Here is a 22,062-nt window from a genome sequence, read left to right on the forward strand (position 1 = left end):
TTGAGTGTGGGGAAAAATAGCATTTATTCAATGCAGCTGGTGCAGTTTAACATTGTTTTTCACGTTTTTACGAAAAATACCATCCCGCAACTTGGACTCGTAATGTCGAAAGCGACGATTAGTTATACAGCTTTCGAAAGCCGCCTGTGCCGGTCAAAACTTGGAGGTAATAAGTCGTTTCGGGCTCCTTCCAGGTATAAGGGATTTCTCAAATCACAGACAAGCATACATTTTCAGTGTCACTTTATGCGTTTGGTCGTTTAATAGTCGGTAGTTATGAATATTATATTAATAGTGATAATAAAAATTTGTAGACTACCAAATAACATTGTAAATTTAATAAAAGTTCATCCGATTTCACGTACGTTTCCCATTACATCAATTGTAATATATATAGTAAAGAAAATGACTGTGTTAGAAACAAAAAATAAAAACAAAACTGACGAGCGGGACTCGATCCAGCGACCCAGGGATTACGGGGCATTTTTTTAAAAAAAAATCTCATTTTGTTCGCTTTCGTTCGTAGCAACTGCTCGGGGCGGACGTCGCAAGTCACCCGTTTCAGTTCGTCTTTGATCCATTAACTCAGTTTCTTTCATTACAGAGGGCAGGTAACCCTCTGACCGAAAACGCTTTTTCTTTTTTTTTTTTTTTTTTGGCATTTTTGTCCGTTATTGATCGTTGTGTTTTGGTCGTTGCGGACGTCGCAAGGCATCCTGTTCAAGTTCGGTGGGTGATCCTTCCGCTCAATTTTTTTATTACAGAGGCCAACCGGCGCTCTGACCGAACACGATGAGCTACCGTGCCGGCAACTGAGCTACCGTGCCGGCGGCTTGAACGCTAACCACTCGGCTGCTAGCGCTTTGTGCTAAAAATGGCCACACACAGAGATATATCTGATGACCAAAATTATCTTCATCTACATTTCATCTCTATTTATACTTCGCAAGCCACCCAACGGTGTGTGGCGGAGGGCACTTTACGTGCCACTGTAATTATCTCCCTTTCCTGTTCCAGTCGCGTATGGTTCGCGGGAAGAACGACTGTCTGAAAGCCTCTGTGCGCGCTCTAATCTCTCTAATTTTACATTCGTGATCTCCTCGGGAGGTATAAGTAGGGGGAAGCAATACATTCGATACCTCATCCAGAAACGCACCCTCTCGAAACCTGGCGAGCAAGCTACCCGCGATGCAGAGCGCCTCTCTTGCAGAGTCTGCCACTTGAGTTTGTTAAACATCTCCGTAAGACTATCACGGTTACCAAATAACCCTGTGACGAAACGCGCCGCTCTTCTTTGGATCTTCTCTATCTCCTCCGTCAACCCGATCTGGTACGGATCCCACACTGATGAGCAATGCTCAAGTATAGGTCGAACGAGTGTTTTGTAAGCCACCTCCTTTGTTGATGGACTACATTTTCTAAGGACTCTCCCAATGAATCTCAACCTGGTACCCGCCTTACCAACAATTAATTTTATATGATCATTCCACTTCAAATCGTTCCGCACGCACACTCCCAGATATTTTACAGAAGTAACTGCCACCAGTGTTTGTTCCGCTATCATATAATCATCTTGCGATCTTCTCAATAACACTTGAGAAGTACGCGCTACTGCTTACAGATTTTGTTGTCCTCGTGGAGTACGACGAGTGTACGAAGTTTGCAGTAAATCCGCCTTCCAAACGTCGTGGCCTCCCCTTGTTAGTGTGCAGACAGGCTATAAGATGAACGTGATGAATACTCGACGGCGCTGTTGGTTATGACCGACACTGTAGCGACGTTTGTAGTGTTACTAACTGTTGTGTACATAGTTCCGCGTAGTCAGCGCGTACACAACTTTCCCACTAGAGCGCGCCCTGTTAAGCACAACAGCACAGGCGCAGCGCTCGTCCGTCTCCGCACTACGAGATGGCGCTGCCTTAGAGACGGACCAAATTCTGCTTACGCCGATCCGCGCATTAATATGTAATGCAGCCAATGAGATTGCTGCTAAAGTAGAACCTTTTCTCCTCGCGGATCTCACTCGAGCAGTGATACCTGAACGCGCGAGGTATTATAATGAGTGTACAGACCTCCGATTACTCAGTTTGCATTAGTCTGCCTTTATCTGCACCTGTCTGTACCAGTCTACATTAGGTTGTACCATTCTATAGTCAAGCTTCAGTCTGCACCTAAAAAGATTATCATATTCCTGTACATAGCCATGAAGATAAATGAATAGACACTTTGTCAAGTATCAGAGATATGTGAGAATAAGATTAATGTACCAAAGACCAAAGGAACTTCAGATTGTCAATTGTAAACAGCATCCAAAATCAAGTTAAGTAAGGTTTATGATTGTTATTATTTTAATAAATGTATGTGAAAATTAATGATGTTCTGTTTAAAGTTCGTCACCATCAATCTGCTACTCTAAGCGTGCAAGTGGCTTTTCTATCGCCTGACCTAAAGGCAGAATAGAAACACGCCACGATAAGACCAGGAGACATATTGCTGACACTCGCCTACTTCGTTAGAGCGACAAGTCAAATAATCTGATGGTGTGTGTACCGAAGGTCTTACAGTACGCACACCACACTAACAGAAAAGTGAGTGTCGGCAAAAGCGAGACCCGTAGCGCTGTTTGCTTTAGTGGGGACTAAAGCGCCGTAGTAGCAGGCAGCACGCCCGTGAGAAGCAGGTGGCGTGTTGACAGACTGCCGGCCGTCCTGCAGCGGCCAGCAGCGCGGGCACATTCCGCTCGGCTGGCGCGCGCGTAAACACAGATAGCGTGGCGGCGGCGGCGGCGGCAGCTGCTGCGGTGGCCGCGACGGAGCCGCCAGCCAGTGCGGCCGCGGTCATGCTGAGGTACGCGTTCCCCGCAGACCCCGACTCGGAGCTCTGGTGGTGCGAGCGGCCCGGCGGCGGCGTCGTCTTCCGCAGGAGGAGGGGCGCCTCCCAGCGCCGGCGTCTCGCCAGGGCCGGCTCCAGGAACAGGTCAGCCACCGCCAGGATGTACACACGAGCGCCGCCGATAAAATTTCCAAGAATGCATTTTAGTGTAAGGGACATGTGGTCTCTGCTGACTCATCACTGAGTAAGTGATTCGGTAACCTGCTTTATTTTCGTAATTGCCCAGCATGCGGTCCAGTGCATCCTTTTCTCTCGAGTAGGAACACATACACAATACAGTCACATTCACATAGGTTGAGTCAAAAAGGAATTTACATTTAAAAGTTTCGAGTGATATATACGTTTATCGAGATAACTAACAGCATCGGTAGACGCGTCATTTTGCAGCAAAGAACCTCAAGCTTGATTGGAACACGTTCATGTCAGCCCCAAAGTTGATGTGTTTTGTACCCGTAGCAAATTGGAAGTGTACGGCCCTTTCTTCTTCGTGGAGAAAACACTCTGTCGTATTGTGTATCTGTGTGTAAGTTATCTCAAGAAATTTCTGTAATATATATAGGGTGCTACAAAAAGGTACGGCCAAACTTTCTGGAAACATTCCTCACACGCAAAGAAAGAAAATATGTTATGTGGACATGTGTCCGGAAACGCTTACTTTCCATGTTAGAGCTCATTATATTACTTCTCTTCAAATCACATTAATCATGGAATGGAAACACACAGCAACAGAACGTACCCACGTGACTTCAAACACTTTGTTACAGTAAATGTTCAAAATGTCCTCTGTTAGCGAGGATACATGCATCCACCCTCCGTCGCATGGAATCCCTGATGCGCTGATGCAGCCCTGGAGAATGGCGTATTGTGTCACAGCCGTCCACAATACGAGCACGAAGAGTCTCAATATTTGGTACCGGGGATGCGTAGAAAAGAGCTTTCAAATGCCCCCATAAATGATAGTCAACAGGGTTAAGGTCAGGAGAGCGTGGAGGCCATGGAATTGGTCCGAATCTGTTGTTGAGAAGCGTACGAACACTTCCACTGAAATGTGCAGGAGCTCCATCGTGCATGAACCACATGTTGTGACGTACTTGTAAAGGCACATGTTCTAGCAGCACAGGTAGAGTATCCCGTATGAAATCATGATAACGTGCTCCATTGAGCGTAAGTGGAAGAACAAACGAAAATGAGCTCTAACATCGAAATTAAGCGTTTCTTGACATGTTCACATAACATCTTTTCTTTGTGTGTGAGGAATGTTTCCTGAAAGTTTGGCCAGACCTTTTTGTAACACCATATACATATATATATATATATACCGGGTGATCAAAAAGTCAGTATAAATTTGAAAACTGAATAAATCACGGAATAATGTAGATAGAGAGGTACAAATTGACACACATGCTTGGAATGACATAAGGTTTTATTAGAACCAAATAAAATACAAACGTTCAAAAAATGTCCGACAGATGGCGCTTCATCTGATCAGAATAGCAATAATTAGCATAACAAAGTAAGACAAAGCAAAGATGATGTTCTTTACGGGAAATGCTCAATATGTCCACCATTATTCCTCTACAATAGCTGTAGTCGAGGGATAATGTTGTGAACAGCACTGTAAAGCATGTCCCGTGTTATGGTGAGGCATTGGCTTCGGATGTTGTCTTTCAGCATCCCTAGAGATGTCGGTCGATCACGATACACCTGCGGCTTCAGGTAACCCCAAAGCCAATAATCGCACGGACTGAGGTCTTTCACGCGTCTAGAAATATGGTTTTTTTTTGTTCTAATAAAACCCCATGTCATTCCAAGCATGTGTGTCAATTTTTACCTCTCCATCTACATTATTCCGTGGTTTATTAAGTTTTCAAATTTGTACTGATTTTTTGATCACCCGGTATATATACATACATAATGTGTGTTATTTTCCACATATATTCCTAAACCATGCGACTGATTTCAACCAAACTTGGTACACATCTACCTTGTGCCAGGCGACAATCGCTTTTTCGGTAAGAACCACCTGCGTATGAGAGGGGGCGGGGCTGGGGGCGAAAAAAGAGCTTAGTCTGCGACGCGTGAATTCCCAGAGTTCATACATCCAATATTTGAGAATCAGACCACTTAACCACTTGCAATAAACTTTACATATAATTTCAAACCCTTACAAAATTCTCTTATCGCTGACAACCACTACAATCTAATGAATGGAAAAATGTCGCGTACTCCTTTTCCCCTGTTGATGCAGTAGCAGTGAGCATCGCGTAAAAATTTATTACTTCTTTGCTAGTAACTCGCGATACATTTTAGAGACCGTATGTGCATATAACACGGAAATAAGTGCATAATTACACCATTCTACGACACGCAGTTCAGGACATGTGGCGTCGTAAACAATGAGTTGCATGAAAAACTGCCGCATCATACATTACGTTTAAATTTGTTACTTCTCTGCTAGGAAGTCCATTCGCAAGAAATTTCGCACATGTATCCACATATGCTGCTGAATATACTTACGATGTTATCTTTGCACGACACATAGTTCAGGAGATATGACGTCATAAATTCTAAGATACGTCAAAAACTGCATCACCGTGCATTACGTTTAAATTTATTACTTAGTTGTTAGCAACTCTATTCACAACACGTTTTCCACACAGAATTCTCATATGATACTGAACGTACCTATAAAATATCATTGCAGGACACACAGTTCAGGAGAGATGACGTCATAAATATTAAAACAAGGCCAGACGCTATGTGGTACAGGTGCGGGCGTACAGCTGTACACCAATACCTGCACGACACGGAGAAAAAGAGGGGACTAGTTAAAGCCTTTTACTCTCCCTAAGAAAGGAACAGAATAAGTAATAATGCTATATCATATTGCACTGTAAACAGTTACGAAACACGCTATTACCCTTCTAGCCAGAAACTTGCCTTGGTCGAACTGCACATCGTTCTTATTTTACTATTGTTCGCCCACATTGCGAGCTTCCGAGCAACCGCAAGTTTGCAGCACGAAATTTTACAACCAGCCAACAATGACATGTTACATTAGGTACAGTTCAAAATTACACCACCATACGTAAATACACTGACAAAAATCATGCGATAGCGTTATACACATACAGAGATGATGGTAGTATCACGTACACAAGGTACAGAATGGCAGTGCGTTGTCGCAGGTGTCATTTGTATTCAGTTGATTCACGTGAATAAGTTCGATTTGATTACGGCCGCTCGACGAGGATTAAGACATTTTGAATGCGGATTGATAGTTGGAGCTACACGCGTGGAATATTGCCTTTCGGATATCGGTAGGGAATACGATATTCCGAGATCCACAGTCTCAGGAGTGTGCTGAGAATACCAAATTTCAGGCATTACCTCCCACCACACAAAACGCTGTGGCCGACGATCTTCACTTGACGACCGAGTGCAGTGGCGATTGCTTAGAGTTGTCAGTGCTAATAGGCAAGCAAGACTGCGTGAAATAACCGCAGAAATCAGTGTGGGACTTACGACGAATATATGTATTAGGACAGGGCGGCGAAATTTGGCGTTAATGGGCTATGGCAGCAGACGACCGCCGCTAGTGCCTGCAGTGTTTCTCCTGGGCTCGTGACCACTCTAAACGACTAGAAAACAGTGGCCTGGCTAGATGAGTCCCAATGTCACTTGCTAAGAGTTGTTGATAGGGTCAGAGTGTGGCGCAGACCCCACGAAGCCAAGGATCCAAGATGTCAACAAGGTACTGTGCAAGCTGGTGGTGATTCCGTAATGGTGTGGCTTGTGTTTACATGGAACTGACCGGGGTCTCTGGTCAAGCTGAAGCGATCATTGATTGGAAATAGTTATGTTCGACTACTTGGAGACTATTTGCAGCCAATCGTGAACTTCAGGTTATACGAATGACAATGTGCTATATCACCGGGCCACAGTTTGTTCGCGACTGGTTTGAAGAAAATTCTGAACAATTCGAGCAAATGTTTTGACCATTCAGAGCACCCGGCATGAATCCTCGAGAACATTTATGGGACACAATCGAGAGGTCGGTTCGTGCACAGAGTGCTACTCTGGCAACACTTCCGCAATTATAGACATCTATAGACGAGGCATGGCTCAATATATCTGCAGGTGCCTTGTTGGGTAAATGCCACTTTCAGTCGCTGCCATTGTACGGGGAAAAGTAGGTGCGATAAGACATTAGAAGGTATCCCATGACTTTGTTACCTCAGTGTGTAACACTAGGAAGATAAGTAGCCTCCAACATCCACAACTACACGTTACTCTTGCACGGCCAGGAGAAGAGTTTGCAGCCACAAAAATATTTGACCTCGTTCTTTATTAAAGATGTGACAGATAGTGAAAGTGTGGTGTCACCGCCAGACACCACACTTGCTAGGTGGTAGCTTTAAATCGGCCGCGGTCCATTGGTACATGTCGGACCCGCGTGTCGCCACTGTCAGTAATCGCAGACCGAGCGCCACCACACGGCAGGTCTAGAGAGACGGACTAGCACTCGCCCGAGTTGTACGACGACTTTGCTAGCGTCTACACTGACGAAGCCTTTCTCTCATTTGCCGAGAGACAGTTAGAATAGCCTTCAGCTAAGTCCATGGCTACGACCTAGCAAGGCGCCATTAACCATATCTGGAGAGTCTCACTTGTATTAACAATAGCGATGTACCACAACGATGGAATAAAAGTTAAGTATAACCTCAGCTACGTACTTTTCAGTATAGCATTAATTACGTATCCTGTTCCAGACTTCACGCCCGTCTGCGTTAGGTAGCGTGCATTTCGGCCTCCTCTATCTACAAGGTGTTGGCACATTTGCCAACACATCAGAAAGTTTTAAAAGTAAATTAAGTTCACTTCTACTTGACAACACGTTCTACTCCACAGATGAATTTCTTAGGAGATGGCATATGTGTGATTGGCATAAAATTATTAATTTTCTTGTAGATGAAGATTAAGAAAAATCAGTTATGTAAATGGTCAGTATGCACCCATGTTTTCACAGAAGAAATGTATCTTACTTGGAAACCTACTGACGCATTCCGTATCATGGGTCGATGTCGTGAATGTGATCCACGGAACAAGAAAAAATAAAATAAATAAAAATCAAATCTAGGCCATTTGTTCTAAATCAAGTAAGGTATCAGATAAAAGCTAGAAAACGTTAGTGTACACAAAGCACGTGACATATGAAATATTGTCTTTTAATTTAAAGAAAACTGTTAGTCACCAAATCAAACTGAACTTGTGTATAGTAGCTGCACCGTTGCTTCACACGAGGCAGGCAGGTTAAAAGTGTACATTAGCCAGTTCTTATAAGTAGACCACTCTCGTGTTCAATACATTCGATCCAAAATATAACTTGATTGGCACTTTATTTGAACAATACCCTTTGTATAGTATCATTTTGTCAGCATTTCTTCACAGTGAGTGTGAATTCTCATATCTAAATAAACCACTAGAAGTTTGAATTTCTATGTTTAACTTTTGTTCTAAAAATCTTACGAGTATTATCTCCTCTTTGAAGCTATCTTTTGTCGTTCACACACGATCTGTAGTTTAATCTGGCTTCTTTTAAACCAGAAACCTATAGACAGTGCATTTTTTTGAGAATTTATATCCTGAAAAACATTCTGTGTGACGAAAGCTGCTATATTCTTGTAAACTCATTATCTCCTTATATTCTTCATAGTGTTGCAGAAAAACTGCACCCATTTCTAAATATCTTCAACTGAGTCCTCAGTGATGACGTTGCTGCTTCTTGTCTGGGTAGATACGTAAATTACGCTTTCTTCGGCATAGTGCCCCTCTTTGCATAATTTCCATACCATCGACTTTGGCAACTACTTACTTCCTCAGTCTCAATGTCAATAAATTTATTAGTTTTAATAGATAATCATCGTTCTTGTCTGCGGAAACAACGCATCATCACTCTTCTGCTGGGACTATTTTAAATGGGACGGCGTTTCCATGACCAAATTATTTTCTGTTAACTGAGCTTCCATCGTTTCTTGGTAGGACAGCTTCATAGTTCTGAATAAAAAGCGTAGTACTGTGAATGTTCTACAATATTAATTTATTAAGAGAATTGTCCATGACTTATAATGCTATCATCTGACTTAAGCTGACAGTTGTTATCAAAGAGGGCACAATATCCAAGATTATTCAGCGTTGTTCTTAGATGATATACCCTCGTCGACAATGCTAGTCAGTTAAAGTCGCATGATGCCCTCGTAAGTAAAAGCTGGTTAACTTGATTATTAATATTGTAGTACATCAATTCATTTATAAAGTTATTTAATGGTACCGGTGGGACGAGAGTTTGCTTTACCTTCTCTTTAAACCGTTGATGAGCACCAGTGTTTCAATCTGGCTCTTCTCCTAATGTAGAAAGCACAGGTCAGAGCCGAATAGCTGGAAGATATCGGAGAAACCCATGTTACAATTTTTGTGAGATCCAGCCACATACTTCTGCTCAGTATAATCATGAATTATACTCTTGTGAGAGAATAGTTTTATTCTTAGGCATAGAATTTTGCTATCTGGAGTTTCAGCCAGCCCAGAACTAAAGTTTTCAAAAATGGCTCTGAGCACTATGGGACTCAACTGCTGAGGTCATAAGTCCGCTAGAACTTAGAACTACTTAAACCTAACTAACCTAAGGACATCACACACATTCATGCCCGAGGCAGGATTCGAACCTGCGACTGTAGCGGTCGCGCAGTTCCAGACTGTAGCGCCTAAAACCGCTCGGCCACTCCGGCCGGCGACTAAAGTTTTCATGTCTCTATTATCATCAAAACATTTAATAACATTGTATTTTTTGAAGTTTTGTTTAAGATAACAGTCCTTACATACGAAATCAGGCTGCAACGAGGATGCCGCAAATGTTGTCATGGAACGTTCAGAATCGTCTTCAACTAGGTGAGTCACTGTGTCGGAGAACATGAGTAAAGACAATTCCAGCTCTCAGCTTTCCAAGTCATTTGTGAATGGTATTTAATATCGAAACTCTTCGACACTGCGCAAGACGTTCCTGATGTTCTCAGTAATACGAAGTTTTCCAGTGTGCCTTTATTCGATAACATTTTTCATGTTTTTCCACGTAAGTTGTGAACTTCCGCACCACCACTATACACTAGTGCGTTCATACTCATTCAATCTACGTTTGTTCTCAGTCACGACATAAGAAAACTGGAGGAAAATTTCTTGTATAGATTTGATTCTTTAGGTTTTGTAAGTATCTGCCACAATATTTGATACCAAAGTCTGGTTTCCATTACTGCAGTTCCTTGGGACCAATTTTCTCGGAACACGTGCAACAGTTCCGCAGCAAGTTACTAATTATGAAGTTCGCCTAAAATCTTTTTATAGTTTCCTTTTTTCTAAATGAATGTCAGTTGTTGCCTTACTTTTACTTCCCTCATAACTGTAAGCTCTATAGTCCCGTGAAGGTGAAGGTCACAGTCAGCCACATCATGTTCTTTTACATCCAAAAATGAATGATTTAGTGTAATTAAAATACAGCTGCTAACGGCCAGCCGCGGTGGTCTCGCGGTTCTAGGCGCTCAGTCCGGAACCGCGCGACTGCTACGGTCGCAGGTTCGACTCCTGCCTCGGGCATGGATGTGTGTGATGTCCTTAGGTTAGTTAGGTTTAAGTAGTTCTAAGTTCTAGGGGACTGATGACCACGGATGTTAAGTCCCATAGTGCTCAGAGCCATTTTTTGCAGCTGCAAACTTCATTGTTGGGTGTAATTTAAATTGCTGTCACACTGAGTAACGGAAACAACTGTATGAGGACCTGGGGCAAGGTGCGCAGGGAGATACTGCCTTGTTCACTTGTGTAAGATTCACAGACTATTGAAATGAAGTTCCCATTAAATATGAATTCGTGTAATCAATGATGTTGTCCACCCGAAAATTGTACTTCAAAGTCAAATCTGAGGCAATGGCAATAACTATACGAGAAATTCCAATACTGAAATACACTGTAAGACAGTGTTTGCGCTTGGAATAAGTATTCGACTAGGGAACGTTTAGTATTTTACGCTGAAAACGTTTCACGACGGCCGTAAAACAAGTAACGGGAATAAACCTAAAACGCTGTACACCAAACTAAGGTTGGCGAAGACATTAAAAAGCTAATAAACAAACGTTAATGACCACATCTCTAGTAAACTACATGACTCATATTTCTTAAAAGATGAAGCCGCCACTGTCTTCGCAGTCGATACATGTGAAACGTCCCCTTAGTAAAATTATGCATGACTGTGCTTAAACTGACACACAATATTTTTTAGCGCAACGCAATCTGACTTCCAATAATCCCTACAAGAGAATGGCCCTGACTAAATTAACCTATACGTTTCACAAATCACTTACCTCACAAAAATCTTCGTTAGTCGAACTACTGCAATACAGCGAGCGCCACTACTGCCATCTAAATAAAAGATTCAAACTACTGAAGGCACTAACTACTGTTAGGCATAGTTAGCAAATGAAAGATTTTAATAGAGAACAAACAATGTATTTACCTTAATAGTGTTCAAAAGTCATAATATATATATCAGTCCATGATATCCAATATTACAAATTTACTCTTTCTGATGGACACACGTCCAGATCGTCCGCTCTCAAAATTCCGCCATCTCTCTCCCCACATCCACCACTGCTGGCGGCTCACCTCCAACTTCGCAACGCTACGCGCTGTTAACAGCCAACTGCCCAACACTAAAATAGCGAATTCCAACAATGACACCCAGCCACAGACTGCACGCAGCACAGCCAGTGATTTTCATACCGAGAGCTACGTGGCGGTGGCGTTACCAATATAAGAACCTAAACAGCCTACTTACACATGTACCTAAATTCACAGGTGATAATTATAAACTTTGATTTCTACTTCAACACACCCTCGCACCCCTCTAAAAAAAAGTAAAATATGCTCTGCATCGGCTTTTTCGTTTTGCTCAAAGATAACAAACAGCACCGTGACATCCAGTATGAGGACCTGTTGAAAAGTTATGCGTCCGAATAAATTATATGAATAATCTTACAGCTCTCTTGATAAAACAATTGACATTCTACATCTTTATTCTTCATGCCTACGTATTTGCAGCCCTCTGCCGTTAGAGGGTTCCGGATTGCGGCATGTAGCCTGGTAGTGTGTAACATAACTGTGTCGCTGCGCGAGAAAGAGCGTGCTGTAACCAAGTTTCGAATTTGATGAATTTGTCCGCATATGGATTACAGTCTCCTTTAGGATAACAACGCCATGCCACACACGAGCGCTGAGACATCTTCAACAAACCGAAGTCTTGGGTTAACTGTAATCGATCATCCTCCATACAGTCCCGATTTGACCTCATACGATTTTATATATTGCCAGAACTTAAAGAATACTTCGAGAAACTCATTTTGTTACTGTAGAAGCGGTTCAAGGAGATTTGAGGTTGTGGCTCCGTCAGCAAAAGTCAAACATTCTACAGTGGCTTTATCACTAAACTGGCCTCTCGCTGGAAGAAATATGTTCGGTGCCACGGTGACAGTATTGAGAAATAAACATGTAGACGTGAAGAATAAAGGCGTAGAATGTTAATAAAGTTTGTTTTGTTTCAGAAGCTTTAGGAGTCTTCATATAAAAGATTTGGAGGCATTACTTTTCAGTACACACTGTATTTGTTTTCCTTCTATGGTACCTCGGGCAAAAATGTGAAAACCAAGGAGGTTGCAGCAGAAGAGAGATTTCATAGCACCCAAGGTGAAAAATTACCCATAACTCTTAAACATTTTCGAGCCCATGTTTATCAGGAATATTTTTCTTGTTTTTGTCCATAGTACAATCTCTGAATGTTGGAAACCCTGCAATCTTTGCAACAGTGGTACGGGTACATGTGTTCCTGTGTCAGGGGTGTGAGAACGATTTTCGCTTGTAATTTTCTACTCCGTCGTTTCTGGACTGGGGTCCCTTACCTCAAATTGATACATTTACCCTTCTCCACAATTCCAGAAAGTTTGTAACATCATTACAGAATCAGCCTGTATAGTCCATAGATACAAAATGTGAAAGTGAAACGCCGATCATTGACCACTGATACATGGATATCAGCGAGCCAGCTTCTTTACACACTGCAGCGATAAGGAAAGTGGTGTAAGCATGCGTATTCAAATACAGAGATATGTAAAAGGCAGAATACGGCGCTGCGGTCGGCAACCCCTTTATAAGACAACAAGGGTCTGGCGTAATTGTTAGATCGGTTAGTCCTGCTACACTGGCAAGTTGCTAAGATTTAAGTGAGTCCGACAGTGGTGTTACAGATAGCGCATGATCGACGGGACACATCTTCGACGTAACGATGAAGTGGGGATTTTCGCACAGGTGTATCGTGAATATCAGGAATCCGGTGAAACATAAAATCTCGGACATCGTTCAGGCCGGATAAAGATCATGCAAGAACGGGACAAACGACGACGACGACTGAAGAGAATCGTTCAACGTGACGGAAGTGCAACCCTTCCGCAAAATGCTGCACGTTTCAGTGCTGGGTCATCAAGTATCAGCGTGCGAACCATTCAACGAAACATCATCAATAAGGGCTTCCGGAACCGAACGCCCACTCGTGTACCCTTGATGATTGCACGACACAAAGACGTTGGACTGTTGATGACTGGAAACATGTTGCCTGGTCGGACGAGTCTCGTTTCAAATTGTATCGAGCGGATGGACGTGCATGAGAATGGAGACAACCTCATGAATCCATTGACCATGTATGTCAGCAGGGAACTGTTCAAGCTGGAGGCTCTGTAATGGTGTTGGAGTGATATGGCATCCCTGACATGTCTAGATAAGACTCCGACAGGTGACACATCCGTAGCCATTGTGTCTGATCACCTGCTTCGATTCATGTCCGTTGTGCATTCCGACGGACTTGAGCAATTCCAGCAGGCCAGTGTGACAGTCCTCACGTCCAGAATTGCTACAGAGTGGCTCCAGGAACACTCTTCTCAGTTTAAACACTTCCGCTGACCACCAGACTCCTCAGAAATGAACATTATTGAGGATATCTGGGATGCCTTGCAACGTGCAGTTAGGAAGAGATCTCCACCCCCTCGTACTCTTACTGATTTATGGACAGCCCTGCAGGATTCGTGGTGTCAGTTCCCTCCAACACTAGTTCAAACATTAGTCGAGTCCATGTTACGTCTTGTTGCGACACCTCTGCGTGCTCGAGGGGGCTGTACATGATATTAAGCAGGTGTACCACTTTCTGTGGCTTTTCAGTGTGTATTAAACAAGCATTCAAAATATGCCCACGGTGTGCAACTTGAGTGAGATTATAGACGTCATTGTAGCATGACATAAACATTTTGAGTTTCGGGCAGTCTCCACATAACATACCCGTGTCCAGCCTAGTGCTTACCTCGAATTCACTGTGCTGAATTGTATGTGAGAATACAGTTTGCCCTCGGCAAGTGGTTTCGCTGAACGAGACGTACGTTTTGCCAGGCAGTGCCTGCTGTGACGTCAAAGCAGTGACCTCGCGCGTCGCAGCCGGCAGGGACGCTGTGCTGGGCCCGATGCGGCCGCGAATCTTAGCACCGCCCCTGTCCCCCCAGCGGCGCGCTGCACTTGACATCAATCAAAGCGTAGAGTGGCAGCTTCCGCGCCTTGCTGGCCAGATTCCAGGCCGTCGTCGCGTGCCGCCTGCATCTTCCCATGGTGTGCCTGCCTGTCTTGACACATCGCGCTATCGGCTGGTGGCTGCAATTGCGATCTGCTCGTTCTGGAGTGTCTTCTGTAAAATTAGTGTCCTTTTTGTCTTTTTACGATAACCGTTCGTTTCTGATTTGCTTCTTTACATTTAGTTACGTCCGACTGTACTTTATTCCTTTGCGTCTAACTCAAAGGGAGATCATTGCCAGACGGTATGCTCTTGCTTTCCAATGAGGAGATTTACTTTTGACACCTTCCTTGATTTAATGCTTGGTATTTCGTAAAAAGGGATTGGCACAAAATAGTTATGTGACTATTAAGTGGAATCAGATAGTTAATCTATGCATAACGGGTACGCATGGGAGGGCTTAAGCAACCAATGAAGTTTGTGGATATTTGCCTTAAGTCGGACTCGAACTATCTTTCACTGACGTTACCAAAATTATTTACTGATAGATTATAATTCATTATTTGGAATATCTAATCAGGATTTCTGACAGGAGTCATCTTAGGACTGAAATTATTAGGCTACGAAACCAAAGATTCTCAACTGAATATGGTTGCAGCCATGACTCATTTAAAAAAATCATAATTGTTGTTTTTCGCGCTGAGGGAGCCTATATGTAACGTAGCTGTCTCGTAATTTAAAATCTGCACGGGAACAGGGAAGGAACGTTACTTTGCTACAGTTCCTTCTACTACTCTTACATGATCATCACGCTCGTCATTCATTCTCATTCTGCAGGAAATACTTTGAATTAAAGCGCAACTTAGTTATTGTCACTATTTCATTTTGATAGGAACACGAGATGAGATACCTTACTGGGGGTCAAGAGACTAAGCAGACAACCGAAAAAAAATTAGGCACATTTGAAATTTATTATTGTTCTTGATACGCACGTATTAGTCCTAATATGAATTTCAACAAGAACGATCATTTTGCTTTCACTGTGCAGCCTGAGACGTGGCGCCGTTAAGTTAGTAGACGTTCTGTTTGGCGCCACTAGCTGAAGGGTAGTATCGACTATCCCTCTTGCAGCCCCATTGCCAATATCTATGAGAGAAAGATTAGGTATCTGTGGGTTTGTTTAAACTTTAACCATACGTGCGCGTTTTAACTCCAAACCTTTCGACATACAGTTTCACGTCATTTGTTTGAGTATTTTAAACACTCTTTTCACCATGATTACGTACATGTTTTCATATGTTGCAGAAGGGCATTTAATAAGAGAAACTGTGTCCAGCGCGGTAGTAAATACCGCTGTTTCACCCGATAACGGGCGGGCTGCAGGTGCGGGCCCTTCTAATTATTGTCATGTCGTTCTGGTTTTGATTTCTCTTGTAAAAGCTTATTTATTTCACAAATTTGTAAAGAAAACAAATTTATGATTATATATTGATAAATTAACAGGTTGTGTGAAAAGAAAGTTACACTGGCGAGTCCTCCCTTCCACGTTTTCCTTAATACCAGTGAATACCACGTATCACAGCAAACACGTAATTGAAATTCACAGCGGTACACTGGAATTCACCATAGTCGACCGTTCTGGAACATAATCAAAACTTCACATGAGACACACGCAAATATTAGATTAAATGACGTCAAGAACGTCATTTGCTCTACGTGGGTAGTCGGAAATCAATGGCTCTCATATTCAATTACCCATGTGGATCGTTCTCGGTTTTATTACAAAATGAAGCTGCACACACATTTCCTATCTGAACGTAATTTAGGATACAGGTGATCCAGTCTCCTTGCAGAGCTGCTCGCTTGGCAGTGTGAAGACGATGACAGCAGACCAGAAACAAAAAATTAGCAAAGAATTTCACATACCAATATATCACTCAATTCACAATTAAAAGTCCGCAGCTCGTGGTTGTGCGGTAGCGCTCTCGCTTCCCACGCCCGGGTTCCCGGGTTTGATTCCCGGCGGGGTCAGGGATTTTCTCTGCCTCGTGATGACTGGGTGTTGTGTGATGTCCTTAGGTTAGTTAGGTTTAAGTAGTTCTAAGTTCTAGGGGACTGATGACCATAGATGTTAAGTCCCATAGTGCTCAGAGCCATTTGAACCACAATCAGAATGTCTAAACAGAAATCGTACTATAATCTCTGCTCTCTTTTGCTGTAGAGTGGCGACCACATGTTTGTATAGAACACACTGAGTGAGGCCGATATTGCAATGAAAGTTCGTTTAATATTTGGTAGACGAACTTACGTTAATCACAAAGGCAAAATAACAGATGACAGAACTCAAATAGAACCAAACGTGCTTGAAGGCACCTGACGATTGATTTTGTATTACTGGATTCTATTGTGCTCCGTGCATTCAACAAAATACAAAACTTCTAACCATTGAATTTATCTCTAAAATTACTGCAAAAGGTGGTCAACACATAACATAATTGTGTTAAAAAAACGGATTAGTAACGTTAACTATAATGCACCTCATGCTCTTCAACTTTTTCAAACTGCATGACGGAGCCCATCATAGCTTCCGTCCGCTCCCTAGCCAGACCAGGAACCGAATTCCGAAAAATGGCGGTGCTCCCGTAACCGTTACTCTGCCCTTTCTGAGGGGGAATGGAAGTGGAATCCTACCAACCCTCTAAGACCCTACTGTTACAGGTGCATCTTTGTCAGTTCCCTTAAAGTGTTAGGTTGGCACTAAAGTCTAAATAAAGCAAGCATCTGTGTACTACAGCTGTTCTGCAGACGAACCCATAGTCAGAACAGACAATCCTATAATTTATAGCAACATAGTAAGGATAAGGGAAAGTATGTACATAAGAGAGTAATTGAATAAATGAACACAGTGACGTCCATCCCTTTCCCAGAGGCTTACAGTACCACACTACACGTACAAGACTGACTAACGCGTCATAAAAAAATCAGTCACAAGGTACAATGTGACAGAGTAACGAGGAGAAGCTACTAGTTGCGACTCATCTTACGACCAGTTTCGCAGTAAGAGTCCAGATCAGGGTCAGCGTAATTACTTACTTGTTTAAGAGGGCAATGTTGGTAGCGCGTGAAACACGCATCACCAATGCTGCATGTTTGAAAATGGCCGACGACCGAAACTACCCAGTAATGTGATATACAGGGCCATCAAAAAGTCCGTTATTATTTGAAAATTCGGTACTTCATAGAATAATCTTGTTAGAGAGGTAAAATTTGACAGCCGGCCGCTGTGGCCGAGCGGTTATAGGCGCTTCAGTCCGGAACCGTGCAGCTGCTCCGGTTGCAGTTTCGAATCCTGCCTCGGGCATGGATGTGTGTGATGTAGTTAGGTTTAACTAGTTCTAAGTGAAGGGGACTGATGACCTCAGATGTTAGGTCCCATAGTGCTTAGAGCCATTTGAACCAATTTTTTTTTAAACTGACATGCCGCGCCGAGTGCCCGCGTGGTTCGAGGCCCAATGTCACGGATTGCGCAACCTCTCCCGCCGGAAGTTCGAGTCCTCCCTCGGGCATGGGTGTGTGTGGTGTTCTTAGCATGCGTTAGTTTAAGTAGTATGTAAGTCTATGACCGACGACCTCAGCAGTTTGGTCCCTTAAGAATCCACACACTTTTGAAGATTTTGGAACAAACATGCTTGAAATGACATGTGGTTTTTTGAGACCGGAAAAATGCACAAAATAACCAACAGAAGGAGCTTCATGCGATACAAAAGCAATAATTAGCTTAAACATTGGTTTTTCTGTGTAAATGTGCCCAATATGTCGGCCGTCATTCGTCAGCAATATGTATTGTTGAGGGATAATGTTGTGACTCATACTGTACACCTATCGGCAGGAACACCTTGTCTTTAATATAGTCCAAAGAAGGGAGTCGCATGTGTTCAGATCTGGAGAATATGGCGGCCAATCGAGGCCCATGTCAGTGATCTCTGGGTACCCCAGAGCCGTAATGAGGTGTCCCCCCCCCCCCAGGATATCAAACACTCTTCTGCTTCGATGGGGTAGAGCTCCGCTTGCATGAAGCACATATTGTCGAAATCTTTGAATAATTGGGATGAAATAATCTTCCAAAACCTTCACGTACCGTTCCGTAGTCACCGTGCCATCAAGAAATATCGCACCGATTATTCTGTGACTGGACATTGCACACCGCACTGTCAAACGTTGAGGGCGAAGAGACTTCTCGATCGTGAAATGCGGATTCTCAGCCCCCTAAATGCGCCAACCCATCCAAATGAAAGTGGGCTTTGTTGTAAAACCAAACGTACAGCGCATACCAGTTCCCATCATGCTCCGCGCCCAACCGTGCAGTCCTAACGCAAAACGTTCAGAAGTTATGTTGACTTTATTTCATATAGTTCAATAATTGTGACCCTGTACACGTCGATAAGACAAATATCGGACTAGCCCGACCTGTGACTGTAAAATTAAAATTTAAAATTAATTTTGTTTGTAAAAGGGAAACAAATGGACGCTTTCCCTCGACACCGGGCATTGCAGGAAAGACGTAATGAGCGGTATTTGTTTGGGCTGATTTTGTCCTAACAAACGGTGCATGTTGCGTCTCTCCTGCGACGCTCGTGTCCATGGAAAGCGTCGGTCTGTTTCCCGTTGCAGATAAAGTAAAGGCATTTTGCATAATTAAACTAACAGCCTTTGGCGCTTTTCAAAATGGTCTCGTCATTTACAAGGTAGCTTATCAGGAGCCGGTTGTAAGTAGCGAGTCTCATAACTGCAGGCAGACCACGTGTCCGTATCAAAGAGCAAAAGCAATATTGTGACAAGTGATGGCATCAGTACGAAGAAGGAATACGCAGTGCACTAAAAGAAATGACAAAACAACAATTGTGATCACAAAAATGTCACAACGGTCATGAAGGTAGAAAAATAAATTTCTCATATAATACAGAGCCCAAATGACTGTACAAAATGTGACAAATATGGAACCTGTGGGCAGTGACTTTCTTTTTAACAACTAGTTGGAATGTGAATGAAAACTTCGGCTGCGCATGCTGCTGATCAGAAGTCTCGATTTTCCAGCTGGGCGCGAGTGTTCATGCTGTGACGTATAGACGATTGTTAGATGATGAGTATGATACTCTCCGAAACGTCGCGGTATTTCAGTACACACACACATTTGGGTACCCTTCAGCTTTTGATCAACCAGCTGAACAGTTTGGCAGATATATGCGAGCGCCTTGCCATGTTACAAGTTATTTCCGAAACATCGATTTCATAGCACTATATCATCTACATGACCAAGATAAAGACTTGGTCAGTTGTAACTTATTTACCCAAACTATAAGTATACCTCGGTGCCAGTTTCAAGCTGCCGGTTCAAAAATGGTTCAAATGGATCTGAGCACTGTGGGACTTAACATCGGAGGTCATCAGTCCCCTAGACTTAGAACTAATTAAACCTAAGTAACATATGCTCATCACACACATCCTTGCCGGAGGCAGGATTCGAACCTGCGACCGTAGCAGCGCCTAGAACCGCTCGGCCACAGGGGCCTCATCGGCCGGCGCTGCCGGTTCGTTTGATCGCCTGTAGGTGAACGCCTGCTGCAGCTAGGTAGCTAGTTCGCTCGCTCGTTCATCACCCAATGTGGGTCGACTGGAAGTAGGAAGACTAGCAACAGAAGGCGATTTGCTTTTGTCGTTTATAGTGGTGGATTTCAGTGATACTTTTAAGTGAGCTGCCTAGGCGATGAATCGGCCACAAGGGTTTTACACTTGCAGCTCTTCCCTACAAGATTGCATAATTTCACGGTATGTGAATTATTTTTTTATGATGATTTCTGAAAGACTGTCTAAATGCCTCTCCTTCCAATAAGTTTGTATGAACTGCGACGCCGCAAAACAACAGCAGAGAATGTAGCAATTTCCGACATCCTTGTAGAAGTATGGAACAGGTCTAATTACCGTCTGGGTGTTTGTAGTGCGACACCGTTCAAATGGCTCTGGGGACTATGGGACTTAACTTCTGAGGTCATCAGTCCCCTAGAACTTAGAACTACTTAAACCTAACTAAACTAAGGACATCACACACGTCCATGCTCGAGGCAAGATTCGAACCTGCGACCGTAGCGGTCGCGCGGTTCCAGACTGTAGCGCCTAGACCGCTCGTCTACCAAGTCCGGCTGCGACACCGTGGAGAATACATTGAACACTTGTAAAACGTACATGAAACATTCGATCCTCAACGTACTTATAAGAAATAAGTCTAGGTTGTATCGGTATGAATATAAATGATATACAAATGCATGGTTCTTTTAAAAATAAAACCTTTGCACTGTAGCACTATGCGTAAGTTAAATACATTTCAATGTTCTATCTGCATTCTTGTAGAATATGTGGTCTTGTAAAATAGATAAGTATTTTAGAAATATCCTGCAGTATGTTTGTTTCGTTCCCCTGCTCACAATCAGACTGTCACCTTTCAGCCTAATGTAGTCCTTGTCTACGATACAAATTAGTCTGTCACCACAATTCTCGCACTAAATTAGTACCAATAAAAAATTGTTGATGCTGTGAGGCGGAAAATTAAGAAAACCATTGACAGTTTACGAAGAACACCAAGTGTCGTCTATTCTGTCACTCGAAGTACATCGCATACAACTATCGAACATTTCGCAACGCCAAGCTGATCCGTTGCCAGCTTATGTGCTGTAGATGAAATGCACTGTGGGTAGCACTTCCCCTAATCTAGACTCTCGTGCAGTACCACTACTTTGGGTTTTTAGGTCCTGTAAACAGCGAGACAGTTCGCTACCTTCCTGCTGACGCGGATCCCTTTATCGGAACGTAAACACGTCTCTGCCTAGAGATTGATATTGATTGGCTGGATGAGCAGAAACAAGTAGATGTGCGGCTTGTCGTGCCGTTCTGGCTGCGCTGTTATTTATGATGACCTCCATCACTTTCAGTTCCGTGCGCCTATATATTTTTAGATTTTATGCAAAGAAAACTTCCATGAAATCTTAAGGTGATACTAAAAACATAGCACTGACGCTGGAATACAATTCTATAAAGATAACGTTTATTCAGTAAGAGGGTTAAAATCCGTCACAGTAGCTGTCAATTCTAACATTTAATGGTTATTTGTCGTCTTTTATGCACTATTTTTTTCAAGTCAGCGCCTATTAATAAGTTGTGTGATAGCTACACGATAGGTGTTTGTTACTTTATTTATGTTACGTCGTAGTTGAGCATGAACTAACTATAAGAAAGTTCAACATCTAGGCTACGCTTATGTGGACGGAAATTTCTTTGACTCCATACTTGAACAATAAAACCGTATGTTATGAGGTACGCCATTCCTAAATCTGCTGGTGCAGAGGCGGTTTCTCGTAGCGTCGACGGCGGAATAACATAGATCTTGAACAATGGAGTGACTTCACGCGAATTGCAACACACAAAATAATTTCTCCTGTGGTGTAGTCGCCATGTTGCTACGAACAAAGAGC

General features: G+C 43.0%; 1 protein-coding gene across 1 annotated transcript in view; it reads left to right on the plus strand.

Moving 5' to 3' along the window:
* Nucleotides 1–2,839: 2,839 nt before the first annotated feature.
* Nucleotides 2,840–22,062, plus strand: part of LOC126088438 (potassium/sodium hyperpolarization-activated cyclic nucleotide-gated channel 4-like) — a 434,095-nt gene continuing 414,872 nt past the window's right edge. Inside the window, exon 1 of the mRNA XM_049906581.1 lies at nucleotides 2,840–2,976. Coding sequence (XP_049762538.1) covers nucleotides 2,840–2,976 — 137 coding nt within the window. The remainder of the gene's footprint in view (nucleotides 2,977–22,062) is intronic.

The sequence above is a fragment of the Schistocerca cancellata genome, chromosome 6 (assembly GCF_023864275.1).
Source record: "Schistocerca cancellata isolate TAMUIC-IGC-003103 chromosome 6, iqSchCanc2.1, whole genome shotgun sequence".
Lineage (NCBI taxonomy): Eukaryota > Metazoa > Arthropoda > Insecta > Orthoptera > Acrididae > Schistocerca > Schistocerca cancellata.